The 20,646-nt window shown below is 40.0% G+C and overlaps 1 protein-coding gene across 1 annotated transcript in view; it reads right to left on the reverse strand.

The window, feature by feature from the left end:
• Window positions 1–20,646, reverse strand: part of FMN1 (formin 1) — a 397,250-nt gene that overhangs the window by 314,874 nt on the left and 61,730 nt on the right. The window contains exon 2 of the mRNA XM_024732506.1: window positions 1,190–1,368. Within this exon, the coding sequence (XP_024588274.1) occupies window positions 1,190–1,368 (179 nt within the window). The remainder of the gene's footprint in view (window positions 1–1,189; window positions 1,369–20,646) is intronic.

Genomic DNA, 20,646 nt, shown 5'->3' on the forward strand with positions numbered 1-20,646 from the left:
GGGATCTTCCCAGACCAGGGCTTGAACCCGTGTCCCCTGCATTGGCAGACAGATTCTCAACCACGGCGCCACCAGGGAAGCCCAACTATGGTTTTTTGATTATGAAAAGTGCAAGGTTCTTCTGCTCTTGGTTGCTTGAGAAAATTGCTACCCATATGAACCTTACAGGCCACACTCATCAAAAACATACTTTCAGGGCTTCCCTGGTGGTGCAGTGGTTGAGAGTCCGCCTGCCGATGCAGGGGACACGGGTTCGTGCCCCGGTCCGGGAAGATCCCACGTGCCGCGGAGCAGCTGGGCCCGTGAGCCATGGCCGCTGAGCCTGTGCGTCCGGAGCCTGTGCTCCGCAACGGGAGAGGCCACAACAGTGAGAGGCCCGCGTACCGCAAACACAAAACAAAACAAAAAAAACCATACTTTCAGGCTTGAAAATAACGAATTGGAAGTCATCCAAAGAAATCAGGGACACAAGACTATCAACAGGCATTAAAGTTAATAGAGCAAAAAAAAAAAAGAAAAGTGCCTGTTAGATTCCTAATGCTCACCCCCATCTCTGACGGGAAATGGGGAGGTGAGGAAGGGGCGGTGACAATTGTGACAGTCTGGTCAATCCTATCAGGCTACCTATGGTGTGGAAGTAGCTAAAACCCAGCCCACTGCTTTGTACAGATCAGTCAAGGCCTCTGTGTCAATGAATCGATGAATGAATGGGAAAGAGAAGGCTGTTTTTCTAATGGGTCATCCTCTATCCCACAGATTTCCTGCCAAATTGTTCACCTGTTATTTGAGCAGCTGCAGAGAAAGAAAGGTTTAGGAATGTGGAAGACAGTCTATTTGAATTTTACTGCAGGATCCAGATCCTATCAGTCAGTTAACACATGTTCTCGAATTTTTAGAAAAATGATATTAAGAGCAGCAAATGGGTTCTCCCACAATGAGGTTTAGGCAGCAAACTGATGTAAGCAGAGCACTCTGTAAATGCTCAGATAGACTGTAGACACAGTCACTTTCTAGTGCACAAATTTCAGCTCACCGATATCTGTTTTCTGCGACTGATTGGTTTTTAGACGACACTCACACAAAATGTAGCTGCAGCAGCTTTACAAACACACTTTACATTAAATGCATGTTAACTGAGCCTCTGTCAATTGCAAAGAATCATAGTGCAAACACAAAGATTTCTACTTACATGGAGATCCAAGCACAATTTGCTTCTGTTGGGCTTCTCTTTTTCTTCATGGAGCAGAAATGGACAGGCTGGTCCTGCTCTGTAGGCCAGGACCCATGCACCTCCATCCCTGCTGGGAAGGTCTTTAGCTGCTGTCTGCTCACTGAAGCAGTCCCGGGGGAAGCCCTCAGAAGGGATGCCTAGACCAAACAGAGCAGACCATTAGTGACACAGTGGTGACCAATACATCAAGCCAGCCATAACTGGGGACTCCTACGTGGGCCACTTCATAGCACCCATGACTTCCCTTTCTAGTTAATATTTTTAGAGTTTGCTTTTCTCTAAAAGTGTTTCTCTTGAATACCTTTTCTGGCTCACACTCACAATGAATTCAAATATATGCCCTCATATCCAATTAAAAAAATAAGTCTACTGGCTGTACTCCATGCTCCCTCTTCTTGCTTACCAATCGGGCTCTACAGATCATTCTCTTTCAGAACAGAATCAGAGGATGAGCTGCAGGACGGAAGTCAGGAGTCCTGACTTGGACTTTACTACTGTAAAGTTGGTTGTTGGCTTTACTACTAAAAGGTCTCACCTGAGCCAAGTCACTAGCGTGTGTTCTTCCAGGGCAGGAACTGCCCCAAGTTCATCTTCATTTCTGGGGATAGAATTGCCATGCACGATGCATGCAAGTGCGTATTGGTGCTGGGTCAGTGTGTTGAATGAGTGACACTGCATGAATACACTACTTGGAACACACTACTTGGAACTCACTTTCTCACCTCCAGAATGAGGGCATCAGGCTAGTCCTTATCTGAACTATGTTAGGATGATAATAGTCAAGTATGTGCCAGGTACTGTTCTTAGCCCCTTTCTTCGGTTTTAAAAAGAACTCTATAGGTAGGTATCATTAGCGTCCCCATTTTAGTTGGGGAAACTGAAGTCCAAAGAAGTGAAGCGAATTGCTCAAGATCCTAAGATCAGTAAATGGTAAAGCCAGGAATTGAACCCAGGCAGCTAAACACTAGAGGGCGTGCTCTTAATGACTAGATTCCATGGCCTCTGCCTGGCATTAAGATGGCGGTAACTGTTGTACAATAAAAGGACTCCGTGGTCAAGTGAGTGTGAGAAAAGCTACATGTCGTATCCCCAGAGCCACGATTCATGTTAGCATATCAAAGACCTTGAGATGTCCTTTACTAAAGAAACTTAGCTCTGTATAAGAGTGTTTTCCAAACTTACATGACCACAGAATCCATTTAAAGGGACACACGTTAGACATGTCGCAAGCCACCAGCGTTCCTCTTGAATATGATATTGTTTGGAAACCACGAGATGACCTCTAAAGTCCCATAGAGCAGTCGGCTCCATAGCTCAGGGGTTAGAGCACTGGTCTTGTAAAGTCCCATAGAGCTCTCAGGTTCCTAGACCTTTTCTAATTCCCGGTAAGCAACCTTGGCAAAATATTAAGCAACCAGGCAGAAGTTCAGGGTTTAGGCTCAGTGCACTTCTGCAACAGAGATGACTGTTGGATATATGATAGGGTGTTTATTACACCTAATCCTTGTAATAGTGTCTCTTTGGCAGGGACCCAAAACCAGACGACTTCCGCCACGTTGAACACCTGACTTAAAGCAACTTGAGCTGAGAGTAAGTCCACTAACAAAAGGACTGTGGGATGACACACTTCTCCTTTATATTAGAGTAGCATTTCAGAAGAAAGAAAATTTGAAAACAGCCAAGGTTTTGCTTTTTGTTTGCCTGTTCCATGGGTTGGTTTCTAATCGCACTTTAAAGTTGAAAGGTGATGCAGGTCACAGTGTCTCTACAGTTGCCCTTTGGCAGGCTGTCCACAAAACACTTTGCTGTGATCACCGAGAAAATGAAGGTCCAGGGCCTTGGACATCAACTCTGCAGACATGGGTCCCAGAAGGTTACAACTAGGCTCTTTCTTCACCTGAGCGAGATGTGTTAGAATGAGGGTCTTTTCAGGAACTTGGCCTCATGTTTTCCATACGCCTCTTTCTAACTACTCTCTCCAGACAGACTTTCTTCTGGGCTTTTGTGTAGGGCCTCATGTGCTACAGAGTGCCCCCACTCCTGCTCAGAAGACATAGAAAAGGACTAATGCATAAAGAACCTCGGAGAGGAGGGAGTCTGCTAAGTTCCTCCACTGTGACTTCATGGCGACCCCAAGAGGAGGGCAGTGCTGGCCATGCTTTAAGAGACTGAAGAGATTAAAGCTCGGACCCCTCTTAACTTCCATTTATAAAGCTTATCCCCCTCCTAGAATATTTCTGTTCAGATAACTTCCATTTATATAGCTCATCCCCCCTCCTAGACTATTTCTGGTTATCTTTGGCAAGAAAAGAGGAAATAAGCCTTTTAAAATTTATGGTGTACTCTCACCAGGCTACCTCATCTTCAGAAATGTATTAATTACTAATCACATCCCTCATTTTAAATCCCTCCACTTTTCACTTTCATTTCGGAAAGCTGCTGGCTTTGGGTACAGTTTACACAGATTCATAAAACAACATAAAACATGCTACATACATCACAGAGAACATGCTGTATAACACCTAAGGTAAGATATCTAGATCATCAAAGGCACATTGTCTGGTGAGTAGAAGTTCATCATTTAGGTATAAGAGAGTTGTGAAGCCCACAATTACAAGGATCTCGTGTCCTTAGATAAAATACAGACACACATGCAAACGTACCCACACACCTGCCGTGGCTGTCCACCACTGCATGAACAGGTGTGGGATGCAATCCAGCTCACTTTATGCAGAGGAAAGACAACGTGAAGTTTAGGCAGAAATGATGAAAAGTAACTTCAGTTTAGAAGTAGTCTTATTTTTCAAGAATCAGTTTCTAATACCTAATTTTAACCAGACAATATCCCTATGAAGCAAACATGCAAGGTAAAGCCATGATGCGTAGTTATTTGGGGAAGGATCTTTAGGACAGGAAAGACCAAGGGCAGAAATAAGTAACAAAACTGTTCTTCTCAAAAGTCTGACAAAGTAGGTGAGGGCACTGGACAAATTCACCATTACAAAGGACATAAACTCATAAAGTAAGTCTTTTTAAATTAATTTTTTAATTGAAGTATAGTTGATTTACAATGTTGTGTTAATTTCTGCTGTACAGCAAAGCGAATATGTATATATATGTACATATATATACATTCTTTTTTATATTCTTTTGCATTATGGTTTATCATAGGATATTGAATATAGTTCTCTGTGCCATATAGTAGGACCTTGTATATCCATTCTATACGTAATAGCTTACATCTGCTAACCCCAACTTTCCACTCCTTTATATATAGAATGGATACACAACAAGGTCCTACTGTATAGCACAGAGAACTATATTCAATATCCTATGATAAACCATAATGCAAAAGAATATTAAAAAGTATATAAGGAGAGTTTTAATAATACCAACTCAAGTTTTTTGAACAGTCAAAAATAAAGCACATGTCTATGTCTATTAAAATAGATAGTGACCACACTGCTCTCTTCAACTGAATACATTTAATAAAGAGAGATAAAAATGACCTGAAGTTAGGTAAGTATATTCTGTCAGAACAGTCAAATGGCATTTAATTTTCTGATGCAAATAGATTTTGAGGTATTAGATTTTCATTGAACATTTTATGGAAAGCTTAAAACAGTCTTATCAACTTAATCATGTCTTCCCCTTTCATGTGCATATACTATAAATCTAATTTCTCTTGAATATTTATTAGTTATTTTGTTTCTCAAAAACATTTCAACAGCTTGATGGACCACACATACATACACAGGTTAATTCCACAGCTGACCACCTGTTAATACAACATACAGCACAGTCACAGTACAGGAAAGGCAACTTACCTCGAGACCACTTTGAAAGTCTGTGCTTTTCCCAGATGAGCTGCACTTCCTGATGCTAACCTACAACATCAGACTAGGATTTTGCTGTCAATTATCAACACAATGGAAGCAGACAGAAAGGAAAGGTGATGTGCCATTTAAAACTGGAGGCAGTCTCCATAGCTCATCTTCCCCCAATGGAATAAGTCTCCCTACCTGAGGCACATTGGTTTATCGTTCCCATGTCTTCACTTCCTTCCTACCTTGTGATTATGCACCAAAGGCCTTTTCCAGTTGCCTTTGTAGCTCCTCCCACTGGCACAGATGTTATATATTTCCCCGTGTCCATGGACACTGGGTCCACGGATGTTGGATCTGGCCCTGTGAGGACTGGCTTTGGCCAATTGAATGTGGGCAGTGTGACAGTGTGCCAGTTCTGAGCCAACACCTTAAGAGGTATTGTGTGTTTTTACACCCTGCCTTGCGTTTCTACCATCACCACAAGACAAGCACGTCCTAGGGAGCCTGGACTTAAGACACATAGAGCAGACCCAAACCCAGTCCTGCGGCCTGGAGCCAGACACAGCTGAGCCCAGATCAGATCAAGTGAACCTTGCCAACTCTTAGACCAATGAATGAGAACAATAAATATTTGCTATGAGCCATCAAGACTTGGGTTTTATTTGTTGAAATAGCTGCCTTATACACTCCATCATCTGCCCCCAGAAACACTATACCTATAAAAACTTTAAACCATTTCACCTGAGAGGACTTAAAGGCTACAACAGTTTTATTTTATAATTTGTACTAAAAACAGTTATTCACTATACTAGGTTTTGAAAAAACTCAGGTAAAAATTCACAGCCTACCCATTTCCTCATTCATACCACAATCCACACACAAACTACATTTCATTAAAAATAATAACCTTATTTACCAGGCACTGGCTTTAATTATCACACATACACACACACACACACACACACACACACACACACACACACACACACATACACACCAACTTCCAAAGAGAAGTTTGCAAATATACTATATAATCAGATTTGGACAAAAGTCCCTAAGGAACAAAATTACAGTGGCTTTCAGCCTTTCTCCTCTAACTTTCTCATTATACTGAGCCCTCACTTGACAGCAGTGATGGAGTGTTATACCTCCAAAAGAAGAAGAGGGAAAAAAAAAAACCCTCAGCCTGAAACTCTCATGAGTTTTTGTTCCTATGCTGTAGCTCTCAAGGCCATCCATCATACTTGACTTATATCCAAAGAGGTGAAGTTTTCTCAACTATGAATATCAGAACTGATAATGTAAAGGGAGACAGGTTGTCTTCCATTATGTTATTCAAACATGTACTTACAAGCAAGAGAGACAGCAATCTAGATGTGTAGCTAATGGAAAGTGACATTATTAAGTACTTGTAAAGAGGGTGTGTGCTTGTGTGTAATTATTCATGTCTATATCTAGGAAGACAGAGCTTTGGCAAAAGTAAATTCTCATGGCTGCTATCTGTCAGTTAGAGATCAACCCTCAGCAATCCCACTGTCCCCATTTTCATTCCTTGTGATATTTAATGATATAATGTTACTAAACAAGCTAGGTAGCTATAACTCTGAGAAAACATCTTATCTATCCATCCCAGCCTCTAACTCTCCTCGTGAGAAGTATGTAGAGAGAGAAATTATGAGCAAGGACAGACAGGTGGAAGGTGTACAGAGGTATGGAGGGCTGTGGGTAGATCCAGAAATAGGACAGACAGGGGGAGTAGGCATGTCAATTTCACAGCCTATGAAGAAAGCATTCAATTCCATCAAACAAATGCAGTGTTATTTGGATTTCTAAAATTATGGGCAAATTCAAATAAAATACAATAGAATTTAGAGTCAGAAGGATCTTATGTATCTCCCCACCTACTGCTCATTTTATAGTTGAGGGAACAGAAATCCAGGAAGATTGCGATAGTTCCAACATACCCAGCTAGTGGCAAAGGCAGAACTAAAATCCAGGTTCCAGGGAAATCTTTCAGGCTATTTAGAGAAGGATACTACTGCCAATTCCCAGATGGGAATATTGAGGTCTGAGGAAGTAGGAGACGTGAACCATTTGACAGGTGGGATTGATTCCTAACTGTGACCTTTACTAATTCTTTGACCTTAGTGGCATTACTAAACTTCCCTGAATCATTTCCTCATTAATAAAATGAACATAATAAGAATATGCCTGGTATTTAGCTGTGCTCAAAACTGTTTTCCTCCAGAAAACTTTTCCTGGAGTGGGTGTGATGAATTGACGGGGTACGTAAAAAAAAAGAGAAGGCTGTTTACGTTGAGGACATATTACACATCACATACTCATGTTAAGGACTATTTTCTTGTCAAAGAAGATACAGAGGAGAAAAATTAAGCTCATAAGAATTCACAGCAGCACAGCAGATCCCAAATCTGTTCAAGTCCTAAAAATAGAATTCACATCATCAAATGCAATAGCTCCCAGTAAGTGGCTGATCATCTCCAAAAAGTGCAGCTCCTCAGGGAACTTCATAGACACCCTATGACACATCTTCCCCGAAGGTCAAACACAGGAGCCTACAGCATGAATGAAACTATTTATAGGCATAGCTGTAAATGAAATCGCTTTTTAAAGAGGTACATCAATATCTTTTTTTATGATTATTACATTAACCTCTTTCCATGATCTTTTCCTATAAAGAATACAAATGTTAGATGAGAGGCAAATAGTACTCAAGCCAGGAAACTGAACTGTGGCTATAGTTATACTGGATATTTTAACACCTGAAAACAGGGGCATGTACTTAAAGTAGCACAAAGGCTGCTGAGTCACTCTGCCTTAGAAAGGATACAAGGTAGGAGCATGTGCACCTAAGTAAGGTTTGGTGCAGAAAAGATCAAGAAAGGATCAGATCTGGAAGGTTGTAACGTTCGCTGAGACATTAAGAACCTCTGTCCATTCACAGATAGTAAATGCTGAAGAAATTGATATTGGTACTTCAAATGCCTAGGTTATCAACACATTTTGGTATGTTTGGTCATGAGGAATATACTTGCTTATTAACAAAAAATATTGAAGAACAAGAATGAAAACATTTCTTATAGTATTCATTATAAATAAATGTGAATAGCCTTTTTTTCTTTTTATGTCACATTGTTCCAGTTATTATGGGGATAGTTGCACCAATGGGGAACCCAACTCTTGAAGAGGTATGACATAATTACCAATTATATTAATAGCTAAGGCAGTACAAAATACTAAGCCTTGAATAATAAAATATATAATAAACAATTTTTTAAAATCTCTTTCCAAAAAGAAATGATCTTAAGAAATTCACCAAAAAATGAATATACATAACAAGACTGATACAAAGAAAAAAAGAAGGCACATATGCCCATGTTAAGGGTAAACATTTAAGAGATTAAGAACAAAATATGGCTTTGAGTGTCCTTACAAAGCAAGAATGAAAGAGCATTTAGTTATTTCACCCCTATCATCAGAAGGAAGAAACACTGATCCTATGGGCTGACAAAGGTTTTTCTAATATTAAATTCTGAGAGAAATTGCTATATTACAGAGTTAGTTCCTACCTGAGCCTTAGCCCCATCCCAGCTGTTTGACCAACAATTGACTTCACAGAGCCAATGGGGCTGGTCTAGTTGTCTATCAGTGACCTTTGTCCTTCTAACCAGAAAGGTTTGGAGACTATCTTGACCACTCAGTGATTTGGAACTGAAGTGATGAGTTCTTCAGCAGAGTAGCTAAGTAGTGGCGTCCTAGAAACAGCAAGTGTTTTTAATGAACCCTTCTGCCAAGGTGTCTTGGGCAACATAGGCAACAGAGTTTTTCTATCTCCCTTCTTCCCCCAGGCATTAGTACTGAAGAGGAGCCTGGCACTTTATCCCAACAACCTTAGCTGAGGCCTGATTATCACTTTCTCTCTCCACAAATTCATTTTCTTAAGGGTAAGTAACATCCTACAAATGGGACATTTACTATGCATCACACACTTTATATATGTTACACATTACTAAGAATCTTCACAATAATCCTGCAACTTAGGTGTAAAGTATTAAAGATGAGAAAACTAATGAAATAGAGACATTAACTTTGCCCAGGGTCAAACTGTAAGTAGGAGAATTCGGTTCTGAACCCAGAGCCTGGAATTAACCTCCTGCCATAAACAACTGAAAACTAAACAAAATATAGGAAACAAGTATTTTTAGATATTTGATAGCAAACAATGCAGTATTATAATCCTGGAAAGAGGTACAACAAATGAAGTGAGCCTCATAAATTGCCTTGGTTTCCAGCTAAGAGGTGATTTCTGGACTGAAAATAATTAATAGGGCCCCAGTGGCCTATGGGGCATTGTCAAGCAGTCTAATATATGTAAAATTAGAAGCAGGGGTCTAAGAGAGACAGAAAAATATTTAAAGAAAAACTGGCTGAAAATTTTCCAAATTTGATAAAAATTACAAGCCCCTAGATCAAAGAAGCTCTATGTACCTAAAGGGAGATAAACACAAAAGAAAGCCATAATAAGTAAAATTGCTAAAAACCAGTGATGAAAAGTATTGTAAAAAAGAAAAAAATTATGTTTAGAAAACCAAAGAAAAAAATAATTACAGACTTCTTGTCAAAATATGCAAGCATTAAGAAAATGAAATGACAACTTTAAAGTGAAGAAAGGTAAAAAGTGCTGAATAAGAGAGTTTTAAAAAGTCAACCTAGAATTTTATATCCAGTGAAAATATCTTCCAAGATGAAAGAAAAATAAAGTCTTTTTCAGAAACTTAAAAGCTAGACAATTTATCTCCAGCTAACTTAGACCACAGGAAGTGTTAATACATTTTTTCAGGCAAAGGGAAAAAAAAATCAGAAGAAAATTTGGAAAACACCAAAACTGATAAACATGTGAGTAAATACACAAGACGTTTTTCTCATTATTGAAGTTATTTAAAGATATAATTAACTGAAGCAAAATAATGTATTCTGGGGTTTATAACATATGTATATATAAAATGTTGACAACAGCACAATATCCAAGAGAGAGAAATGGAAATATTCTGTTTTAAGAGTCATACATTTATATGAAGTGGCATAATAATATTTAAAATAGATTGTGATAAATTAAAGTTACATATTATGAACTCTACAGCAAACAGTTTTTTAAAATGGTATCTCCAACAGTGGACATGGACACAAAGTGGAATCCTAGAAGTACTTGATCCAAAAGAAGACAAAAGTTATGTAAAAGGGAACCCAAAAAATGGAAGGTAGACTAAAACTCAACCACACTGATAGTTACATTAAATATAAATCACTTAAACTCTCCAATTTAATGCCAGAGTTTATCAAACTGGATAAAAAAAGCAAGACTCAACTATATGTTATTTATAAGAAACTCATTTTAAATGTAAAATTATAAATAGGTTAACAATAGAAGGTTGGGAAAAGCTATATCATGCAAACATTAATCACAGAAAGCTTGAGTAGTTATATTAATATCAGACAAAAATAAACTTCAAAGTAAAATATATTACCAGGGATAAAGAGAGAAATTTTATAATGATAAAGGAGACAGTTCATCAAAAAAAGATATTAACAGTCCTAAATTTCTTTGTACCTAGCCACAGAACTTCAAAATACATAAAGCAAAACTATCAGAACTGAACTGAGAAATATATATATATTCACAATTAAATTTGGAGATTTCAACACTCCTCTCTTAGTAATTAACAGGACAGGGTGACAGGCAATTGACAGGAATATAGAAGAATTAAACAACATTGCCACTGATTTTACTTAACTGATATTTATAAGATACTCCATCCTATAACTACAGTATACATTTTCTTTTCAAGTGCATATGGAATTTACCGAAACAGTCCATATACTGGGCCATAAAATAAGGCAATACATTTAAAAGAATCAAAATACATATTCACTGACCACAGTGGAATTAAATTAGATACTAATAACAGAAAGCTATCTGGAAAATCCCAAATATTTAGAAATTAGACACCATACTTCAAAATAACTTCGTAAGTCAAAGAAGAATCACAAGGGAAATTAGAAAATATTGGGGATGCAGCCAAAGCAGTGATCAGAAGGCAATTTATAGCCTTACTTACCAACAAGTGACTGCCCCTCTCCCACTTTGGTCAACATCTTAACATTTATTCTCTGGACTGGGGGATATCAGGCAGAATTGATGTATGGTTAACTCATAGAAAACAGAGAATTCCATAACCATCTTCTTCTTAAATGCTACATGCTAAGGTTTTAGCTTTTTTTACCCCACTAGGCTCCAAGAAAACTGTTAGTTTCTAGGGCTAGGCAGGTACTGGAATATTATTCTAGGAGAAACATGACTAGCTTAAGAGAAAGAACATGGAGATAGTAATATTTGAGGCTCCTTGATAAACAGCTATCCCATATCATCCTAGAGTGAAGCTCAAATCCAGTATCCTTTCATGGGCACTCAGAGCTTCCAAAAAGCTTTTTGATCTCCAGAACTTAAGCATGTACAACCAATGACTATGAGACAGCTGAGGAGAACACCTCACATAAAAAGCAAGAAAGTGGACAGCAAAAGGAGAAAGAGGTTGTGTCACTTCAGACCTGCTGGATCAAGATTTTTAAAGTTGGCTTCTTCTTTAGCAACCATATCTTTGCCACCTGGCCCTGTTCCATGCCTCCAGTTCTTGCCAGCTTCCTGTAATTCTGTCTCTGCCCTTTCCCACTTCAGGCCTAGGGCTGGTAATGACTTTTTGCTGCTGCTAGTTTCTGGGAACCTCACAAACTCACACTGGTTTTCTTAATTGGTCTGGACATAATCTCTTCATTAAGTTATTTTCAGTTTAAACCCTTTTGAATATACCATCTATTTTCTGCCAGGACTCTGACTGATAGAGTAATTGGAATCAGGAATGGGGTTTATTTCATACCTTTTAGCATGCTTTTGTATTATTAAGGCATTTGGGGTACTTGCTATCTGATGCTTCCCATACCCAGTCAGCATAATAGCAGCAATGTAATAGGCCAGTATAATATTTTAAGCGCTATCAAAATGATCAAACTCCTTTCGATTTTATGACAGAGAAAAGGTAAACTGTCATACCCTAAAGTAAGCCAGTGACAAGTATACTGCCGTCCCTTCCAGATGAAGATGAATTGATTGGTATGAAAATAAAGCATTTCTGTATCAATAAATGCATATCAGCTCTCGGGGCTGTGCTGATATACTCAGGAAGTATACCATATCTGAAACAGTGCTTGCAATTTGCATCCCCATGTAATTAAGCTTAGAATAATACAGACATTCTCTGAAAGCCATCTGTTTTCTCACTAGCCAAAAGAGAATTTAAATGGGAGTATGGTATGAATCACCATCCCTGCATCTTTCAAATCTTTGATGGTGTCACAAATCTCTGCAATTACCCCAAAGATACAGTATATGCTTTCAACTAGAAGGAAAAATTTGGTGCTCATTCTCCCAGAATACACAGGTCTGTGGACCAAAAATAGAAGTGAGAGAGGCCCCCTCACACTATTACACCTAATTAATCACTTGCATAATTTTTACTTCCTATCCTTGCAACCTTGGGCTTGGTGGGTTCAGAGATCTTAGTGTCCAGAGGAGGGAGGCTTCCACTAGGGAACTTAGTCATGGTTCGTGAGGCAGGAAGCTGAGAGTGCTTCCTGACCATTTTTTAAGTTCTCACACATTAGAAATGGATTTATTTGATTTCAGTGCCTCACCAAATGAATGTCTTTAGTGGAATATTTTGAACTGGACCTAGAGTATTAAACTTCCGCGACCAAAGAAACAGTAATAAATGTTAAAACTGGACATTTTGAAAAATAATCTAGAATGAATGTCCTCATATAAATATGAAAACAATACAAGGAAACTACTCTGAAATAAATACTCTCAAAGATTCCTGGTGAGAGAGTAAGTTGGTATATATCCTTGAAAAGCTATTTGGCAATATATATCTGAAACAGGGGTTGACAACTCTGGCCCAGCAGCCAGATACAGCACACAGCCTGTTTTTGTACAGTCCATGAGCTAAGAATGGTTTTTGCATTTTTTCCATTTTTGAAGGAGGGGAAAAAGGAGAAAGAGGCAAGGGGGGGTGTGAATCAGGAGGGGAATAGGGAAGGGCAGGCAGAAGGGGAGGAGGAAGAAGCCACAGAGACCCTATGGCCTACAAAGTCAAAAATATTTACTCTTTGGCTCTTCACAGAAAAAGTTTGCTGACACCTATTCCAAAATGTTAAATATGTTCTCACCCTTTTTTTTTTTTTTTTTTTTTTTTTTGTGGTACGCGGGCCTCTCGCTGTTGTGGCCTCTCCCGTTGCGGAGCACAGGCTCCGGACGCGCAGGCTCAGCGGCCATGGCTCACGGGCCCAGCCACTCCGCGGCATGCGGGATCCTCCCGGACCGGGGCACGAACCCGCGTCCCGTGCATCGGCAGGCAGACTCTCAACCACTGCGCCACCAGGGAAGCCCTGTTCTTGCCCTTTAACCAATAAAAATTGACTTGTGTGACTCTATCCTAGAAGAATAATCATTTTGTTATTCAAGATCTATTATAAAGAAATATTATAAGATGACCATCAAAGTATAATTTATAGTTTAAAAAGTGGGAAACTAAACACCATAAACACTATATACACCCTTGCTGTTAGAGTTATTACTCTTTATTCGGTGCTGAATTAGATCCTGTGGAAGGCAAAAAGAAACTTCATTTCTCCAAAGGGTTCACTTTCAAGTTCAAATTAACAGTTCAATAATATGTTCTCATATTCTATTTGATTCATTTTTAAATATTTCAGTTGTTTCTCATTCTTCCTTCAGCAAGTATATCTCCAAAGGAAAAAAAAAATTTAAAAAAAGAGAAAAAAGCAAACAAAACCTAAGCCACCAAAAAGAATTTCATGTTTTCCTGCCGTAAAGTATTAGAGGACGCAGGGTCTTTACAGAATGTTTTGTTCAGCTAAGTTATCATGGCTTCTTCTCCTTTATACTTTGAATCCATTTAGTCAAACATAAAATTAACCCTAATTATCTTCAATTTAATAACTTGTTTTTACATTTTATCACTATCTGAAAATTGCCTTTTTTTCTCCCCCATGAAGGGACTGCTATAATCTCAAATGTGATTTTACTATGTTTGGGGGCTACTGTCTACCAGAAAACACAGCTCCAATTTAAAATGCACGTCGGGAGGCTTCCCTGGTGGCGCAGTGGTTGGGAGTCCGCCTGCCAATGCAGGGCACCCGGGTTCGTGCCCCGGTCCGGGATGATCCCGCGTGCCGCGGAGCGGCTGGGCCCGTGAGCCATGGCCGCTGGGCCTGCGCGTCCGGAGCCTGTGCTCCGCAACGGGAGAGGCTGCGGCGGTGAGAGGCCCGCGTACCGCAAAAATAAAAAAATAAATAAATAAAAAATAAATAAAATGCATGTCAGTAGAAACATCAATTTACTGGAAGGAAATTAACTTCATAGGCAAATCTTTCAGGAAAGCAATTGATCCATAACGTGAGCTAAATCTATACTAAGAATAGAATTGAGTTCATCAGATATTTTTCAGCCCAGAAGAACTTATCAATACACTCAAGTTCAAGATAAATATTCCCTGGAATGATTCCACCAAACAAATAATAGAACAGGAACCTCTGAGTCTAGCATTGCTGAGAAATTATAAATAGGCACAAGACTGTCAATAATGGCTTCACAAGAACAAAGAGGATTAGACTGACTTGTATTGTGCTGACAAGTATTTCAGGTGTAAGGTTTTTTACCGTGGGCCTACATATGATTTATGTACATAGATGTGGACTTTCTTGACAAATGTTCACAACTTATCATTTAAAATATTAGCCTGAGGCACTGCAGTGACTCGTTGCTAATGAAGGGATGCACCAAATAGTTTATTTTCTCTTCCTTTATTTGAAATGACAGTCATGTCTGTCAATGACAGCAAGGCAGAAAATTCCTAAGGAGAGCCACGACCACCCTGGTATGAGGTTAGAGGAAATGATATATTAGAGAATGCAGCACAATTAAAACATGACATGTACCCAAGATGGTTCTACTGAGAACGACGAGAGGAAATGAAAACACAATTACTCGGGAAGCTGGTAATATACAGCAGCATATTACCATTACCATTACCACTCCTGCAGCAATGTCTTCCAGCTAACTGTATTCTAAAATAGTTCTATAATTTGCCATGGAATCAAGGATAGTGTGAATTAACTGAAAGGACAAGACAGTAAAGGAAAAGTTGGATAATTTGATGTAGATTAATAAAGGTGTTACTTTGCTGAAGGGATTTGAGGCCGTTTTCTTTGCAGAAATTTAAAAAATAATTTCTATTTTTAAACCAAGGCTATTTTGAATCTTAATATTTGCTCCACTAAAAGAAAAAACAACAAGAGTGTTGAAATCTCACTGTGATGGCTTCCGTGTTAAGCAGAGTTAGACTGACCCTCTCCGAGGATTCTCAGAGACAGTGGAAGTGCCCTGTGAGCCAGCACTTTGTAAGCTGGGGAGCTCTCCAAAACATGAAGTCCACGTTCTATTCTGGTGATTAATAAATGATGCTATCTGTCTCACTGCCTGTACAGGGGACTAGAAACTGAGCGGTTAAGAGTAAATGAGTCTAGGACCAGTGGTCTGGGTGCTGGGGATGTTTCATTGCCAAATGCACTGGGCAGGGGTCGGGGGCAGGAGTCATCTCTCAGAATTGGAAACAGATTTCCTCTGGGCTAGTTTGAGCTCCTCCCACCAGGAAAAGAACAGGCAAAAAAGAAAAGGGGGTGGGGCAGGGGTTTTGATTAATAGCTAGCATGATTTATCCCATCAGAGGGAAACAGGATTGTTGAGGATTCTGTGGGTATGAGAGGAATCTGGAGGACAGGTTAGCAGGAGACTCTCATAATGTTATCTAGGCTGGACTGGTGAAGGTTGAGACCTCTCAGAAATAAAGGTTCAGACCCACTGAAATGCTGGCTAAAGGCAAGAACAACTTGAAACGGGTAATGACTCAGTGTAGTTTATAACCTTGCGATTAGGTAAACAGGGAATCTTGACTAAACCTGTATTTTCTTACATACTCTTGGGATATCTAGAGATTGATGAATTCTTCCTATTTATTCCTTCAATTAATACTATTAACTTTTTCTCTTTCTGCCCCCTCCTTGTTTGGGGGGTCTCACTAACATATAGGGTATATTAATTGCAATAAAAATATTCATTTGATTTATAAGTTGCAAAATATTTAAATGGATCATGATGGGACAAGAGGAGAAATGAACACTATTCAGTGACTGTGAACTCAAAGAACAGGGTCCTCATGATATCACTTCTGGATCCAGTAACTGTACAAGTGTGTTATCTCCTGTAAAGGAAGAAGTGTTGTGGTTATACATGGTAAAATTAGAGCAAAGTTATTGAGGACCTGCTTGGATGTACAGATATGTAGGATAAAGGAGTAAAATCTCTGGTAGCATCTCTAGAATGTTGGCCTGTCCCTTCACTGTTCTCGCTTTTCTGGGAACTACTCCGAGAACCTAAGGCAGCAGGGCGGGTGGGGGGAGCTCTGAGCAGCAAATGTGATCTGGACTTTTCAAAATGGATGGGTCGGGCTTCCTTGGCAGCGCAGTGGTAAAGAGTCATCCTGCCAATGCAGGGGACACGGGTTTGAGCCCTGGTCCGGGAAGATCCCACATGCCGCAGAGCAACTAAGCCCGTGCGCCACAGCTACTGAGCCTGCACTTTAGAGCCCACGAGCCACAACTACTGAGCCCGTGCGCCTAGAGCCCGTGCTCCGCAACAAGAGAAGCCTCCGCGATGAGAAGCCCGGACTGCAACAAAGAGTAGCCCCCGCTCGCCGCAACTAGAGAAAAGCCTGCGCACAGCAACGAAGACCCAACACAGCCAAAAATAAATAAATTTTAATTAATTAATTAAAAGGGTATCATTAAAAAAAAAGAAGGGACTGGTCATAAAACAGCTATCTGACCCAAGCTAATGCTAATGTATTTCTTTTGTATAAATAAATAAATAAACCAGGAAAAAGAGACTGAGAGTCAATTGTATCCAGGTCACGTAAATGATAGAAAAGGTCCATGAAATCTTGCTTATGAGCAGAGATTTATGGTTGCCACCCGGCCCAACACTCAATTAATCCATTTTTCCTTGACTTCATAAAAATACCATAGTATTTTACAAATAAATTCCTGTTTTGATTAAGCTAACCAGAGTCAGTTGAAATCAGTACTTCACAAAGGCTAAACAATAAAAATACCAAAAATTTCATTTGGTATTGCCTCTGTGGCTAAAAAAAAAAAAAAAGTGGGGGTCGGCTTTCTTTAACAAGTACTTGATTTTAGGAAAATGTATAAATCTCATCATTTGACTATATTAGCCTTCAAAGGAATCTTGAATCCTATGGATGCATCCCCAAATCCTCTATCTTACTGAATCCAGTGATCAATTCCCAGTCTTCCTCTCATGCAACTTCTCAGTAGCATCAGGCAGAGGTGAACACACATTTTTCTCTGTTTTGAAATTCCTTTCTAGAAATCCCATCCTTAGCACTCTTCCAATTTTCGTCCTAGTTCACTAGTCACTCTTGCTGGCTCCTTGCCCTCCCTACTTCTACATCAGGGTTCTTAACCTTAGTACTATCGACATTTGAGGTCAGATCATTCCACATTATGTGATGATGATCTGTGCCTTGTAGGATATTTAGTAGCATCTCTGGCCTCTAACCACTAGTTACCAGTAGCGCCCCGCCCTCCTCCCCCCAGCAATTGTAACAACTAAGAATGTCTCCAGACATTGCTAGATGTTACCCCGTTGAGAGCCACAGCTCTCAATGTTTCAACACCCCAAAGATCTGTACTGCACCCTCTTCTCCATCTTCACCCACTCCCTTGGTCATCTCATTCAGCCCCCAGATTTTAAATACCACCTAAATTCTAATGGCTCCCAAGTTAATGTATCCAGCCAGACCTCTCCCTCTCCTGTCTCACACAGGCACTGATGATTCACTACATGACTAATACAGATCCCAAACTCGTGATTCTCCTCCAAACCTTGCTCCTTCCTCAGTCTTTCCCACTTCACCAAATGGCATCAATATTCACTCAGTTTCTAAGATTAAGAACCTGCTTCATCCCTGGGACTTCCCTGGTGGTCTGGTGGTTAGGACTCGGTGCCTTCACTGCTGTGGCCCCGGGTTCAATCCCCGGTCAGGGAACTAAGATCCTGCAAGCTGCACGCCCCCTCCCCTCCAAAAGAACCTGCTTCATCCTTGAGTCCTCTCCTTCTCTCACATTCCACACTGTTAAGAACAAGACCTATTTGATGAAACACCAAATGGCATCCTGCATCTGACCACTTCGTATGTCATTACCACCCAGTCTAAGCCACTATCTATTCTCATCTGGGCAATTGAAATAACCTCCCAGCTCGTCTCACTTTTTCACTCCTGCCTCCCTAATATTATCCCAAAGCATCCAAGGGATCTTTTAAAATGTCACACAATTCCTCAAATCAAAATCCTCCAATGGCTTCCCATAAAAGTTAAAAAAAAAAAAGAAAGAAAGAAAGGCAAACTCCTGGCCTTAAAGGACCTCACCTGACCTGACCCGTCTACCTCTTTCTCCCCATCTCCCTTACTCACTTCATTCATTCTGCCATCTCAACCTTCTTGTCGTTCTGTAAGCTAATCTCACTTGGTGAGATTTATACTTGGTGTTTCTTAGGCTGGAATTCTGTCCCCCAGGTCATCATGTAACTGATTTCCTCACACCATTCAGGTTTCTACTCACATATCCTTCCAGCAGAGAAGCCTTCCTGCCACTGCCCCTCTGCCAACATTTTCTCTCTGAAATATTTTATCCATAACACTTACCATTACCTGAAACATATAACTAAGTCTCAGACATGGTTGGCTATAGCAATGTCAGTTATCAAATCAGATTTTCTTCTCTACAGATGGCATTATGGTAGTCCCTCTTTTAAGAGAAAGAAAAGAAAAATGCTAGTATATTACAGATATTACTTCTCAATCATAGTTAACTCTTAAAGCCCTGGAGGTATGTTTGTATATCTTACATTAAGAAAATAAAATAGGTTTCAGCTTGGATGCCCTGATACTGGGAGGGAATGGGCAGAAAGCAACACTGGCAAGAATTCTGAGGCCACATTCAGGCTCAGTAGGAGTCTTGTGATTGATTAGCACTGTTTTCCCTGACACGGGAGGGGAGAGTAGTGGTACGTGTGCCACGTTTTTGCCCATCCTTTGACTAAGCCCTTGGATTCTTCTTTTGTCGGCTCACTTTTTGGCAGTTTTTACTCATTGGCATCCTCGTCAACTTAACGAAACAGGAAACATATGAAACCCAACCTTTGGTAAAAGATTTGATGGCGGGGGGCGGGGGGACACATAAGGCTAAAAGATATGCTGAAATTATCAGTAGGTGTGAATCATCTCTGTATCTTTTAACTCCTGTTAAGTAGAGAAAGTAGATAATACCATACAAGAGAAAAGGAAATGAATTCAAAGATCTTTTCATAAGAGAATGGGATTATTTTACTTCCCTAGCTGTTCAAGAAAAGAGAGATTCAAGGATGAAATTATGAGATACAATGCTGAATAATTAAGCAAGAACAGGCCTATAGAAACTGAGGATAAGGAGAAAAAGGAAGAAAAAGTGAAAGGATAAAAAAGGTCACTCTACAACAAAAACTTCCCAAGTATCCAACCTCCTCTCCCCATGCTTAAGAAAGGTCAACTGATAGCCCTTGGCTTATGACATGTAACTGTTTCCCATTCCACTTTTGATCTTCTCACTGAGAGGGATTTAACTGCCCTTTCCTTGATTCATTAGATGGTCACTTCAAAGAGACCCCAAAGAGGCATCATTTGCCCAAACAACTCCCCTGTCTTAGTAAATCCAGACAAAAACCCAAAAGCAATTTATCCTAAATTTCACACATGATTGTCTTCGGCCCCTGTCAGTGACCTCAGCCTACAATATTGATTACCACTCTGCCTTCCAATATGAGTACTTCACATGATCAATCCGTTCCCAGAACAGGGAAAGAGTTATCCAGTCTAATACTGAAGATGTCCTAAGATCCATAATTAGCCCAAGAAGAAACCAAATAACCTAGTAAACTCACCATAACTTTAATACCATTTACATCTCATTTCTTACCTCCAAAGTCAAGAAGGGGTCATTCAAGGAGTACTAATACTCTGTCTAAAGAGGGCTTTAAGCCTCTGTTCAAGATGAAGATGGGTACTCGGTTTAGCAGCAAAAGTACTAAAATATTTTATTGAATTAAGAAATGTCTGGGCTTCCCTGGTGGCACAGTGGTTGAGAGTCCGCCTGCCGATGCAGGGGACACGGGTTCGTGCCCCGGTCCGGGACGATCCCACATGCCGCGGAGCGGCTGGGCCCGTGAGCCATGGCCGCTGAGCCTGCGCGTCCGGAGCCTGTGCTCTGCAACGGGAGAGGCCACAACAGTGAGAGGCCAGCGTACCGAAAAAAAAAAAA

The sequence above is a fragment of the Neophocaena asiaeorientalis genome, unplaced genomic scaffold (assembly GCF_003031525.2).
Source record: "Neophocaena asiaeorientalis asiaeorientalis breed wild unplaced genomic scaffold, Neophocaena_asiaeorientalis_V1.1 scaffold119, whole genome shotgun sequence".
NCBI lineage: Eukaryota > Metazoa > Chordata > Mammalia > Artiodactyla > Phocoenidae > Neophocaena > Neophocaena asiaeorientalis.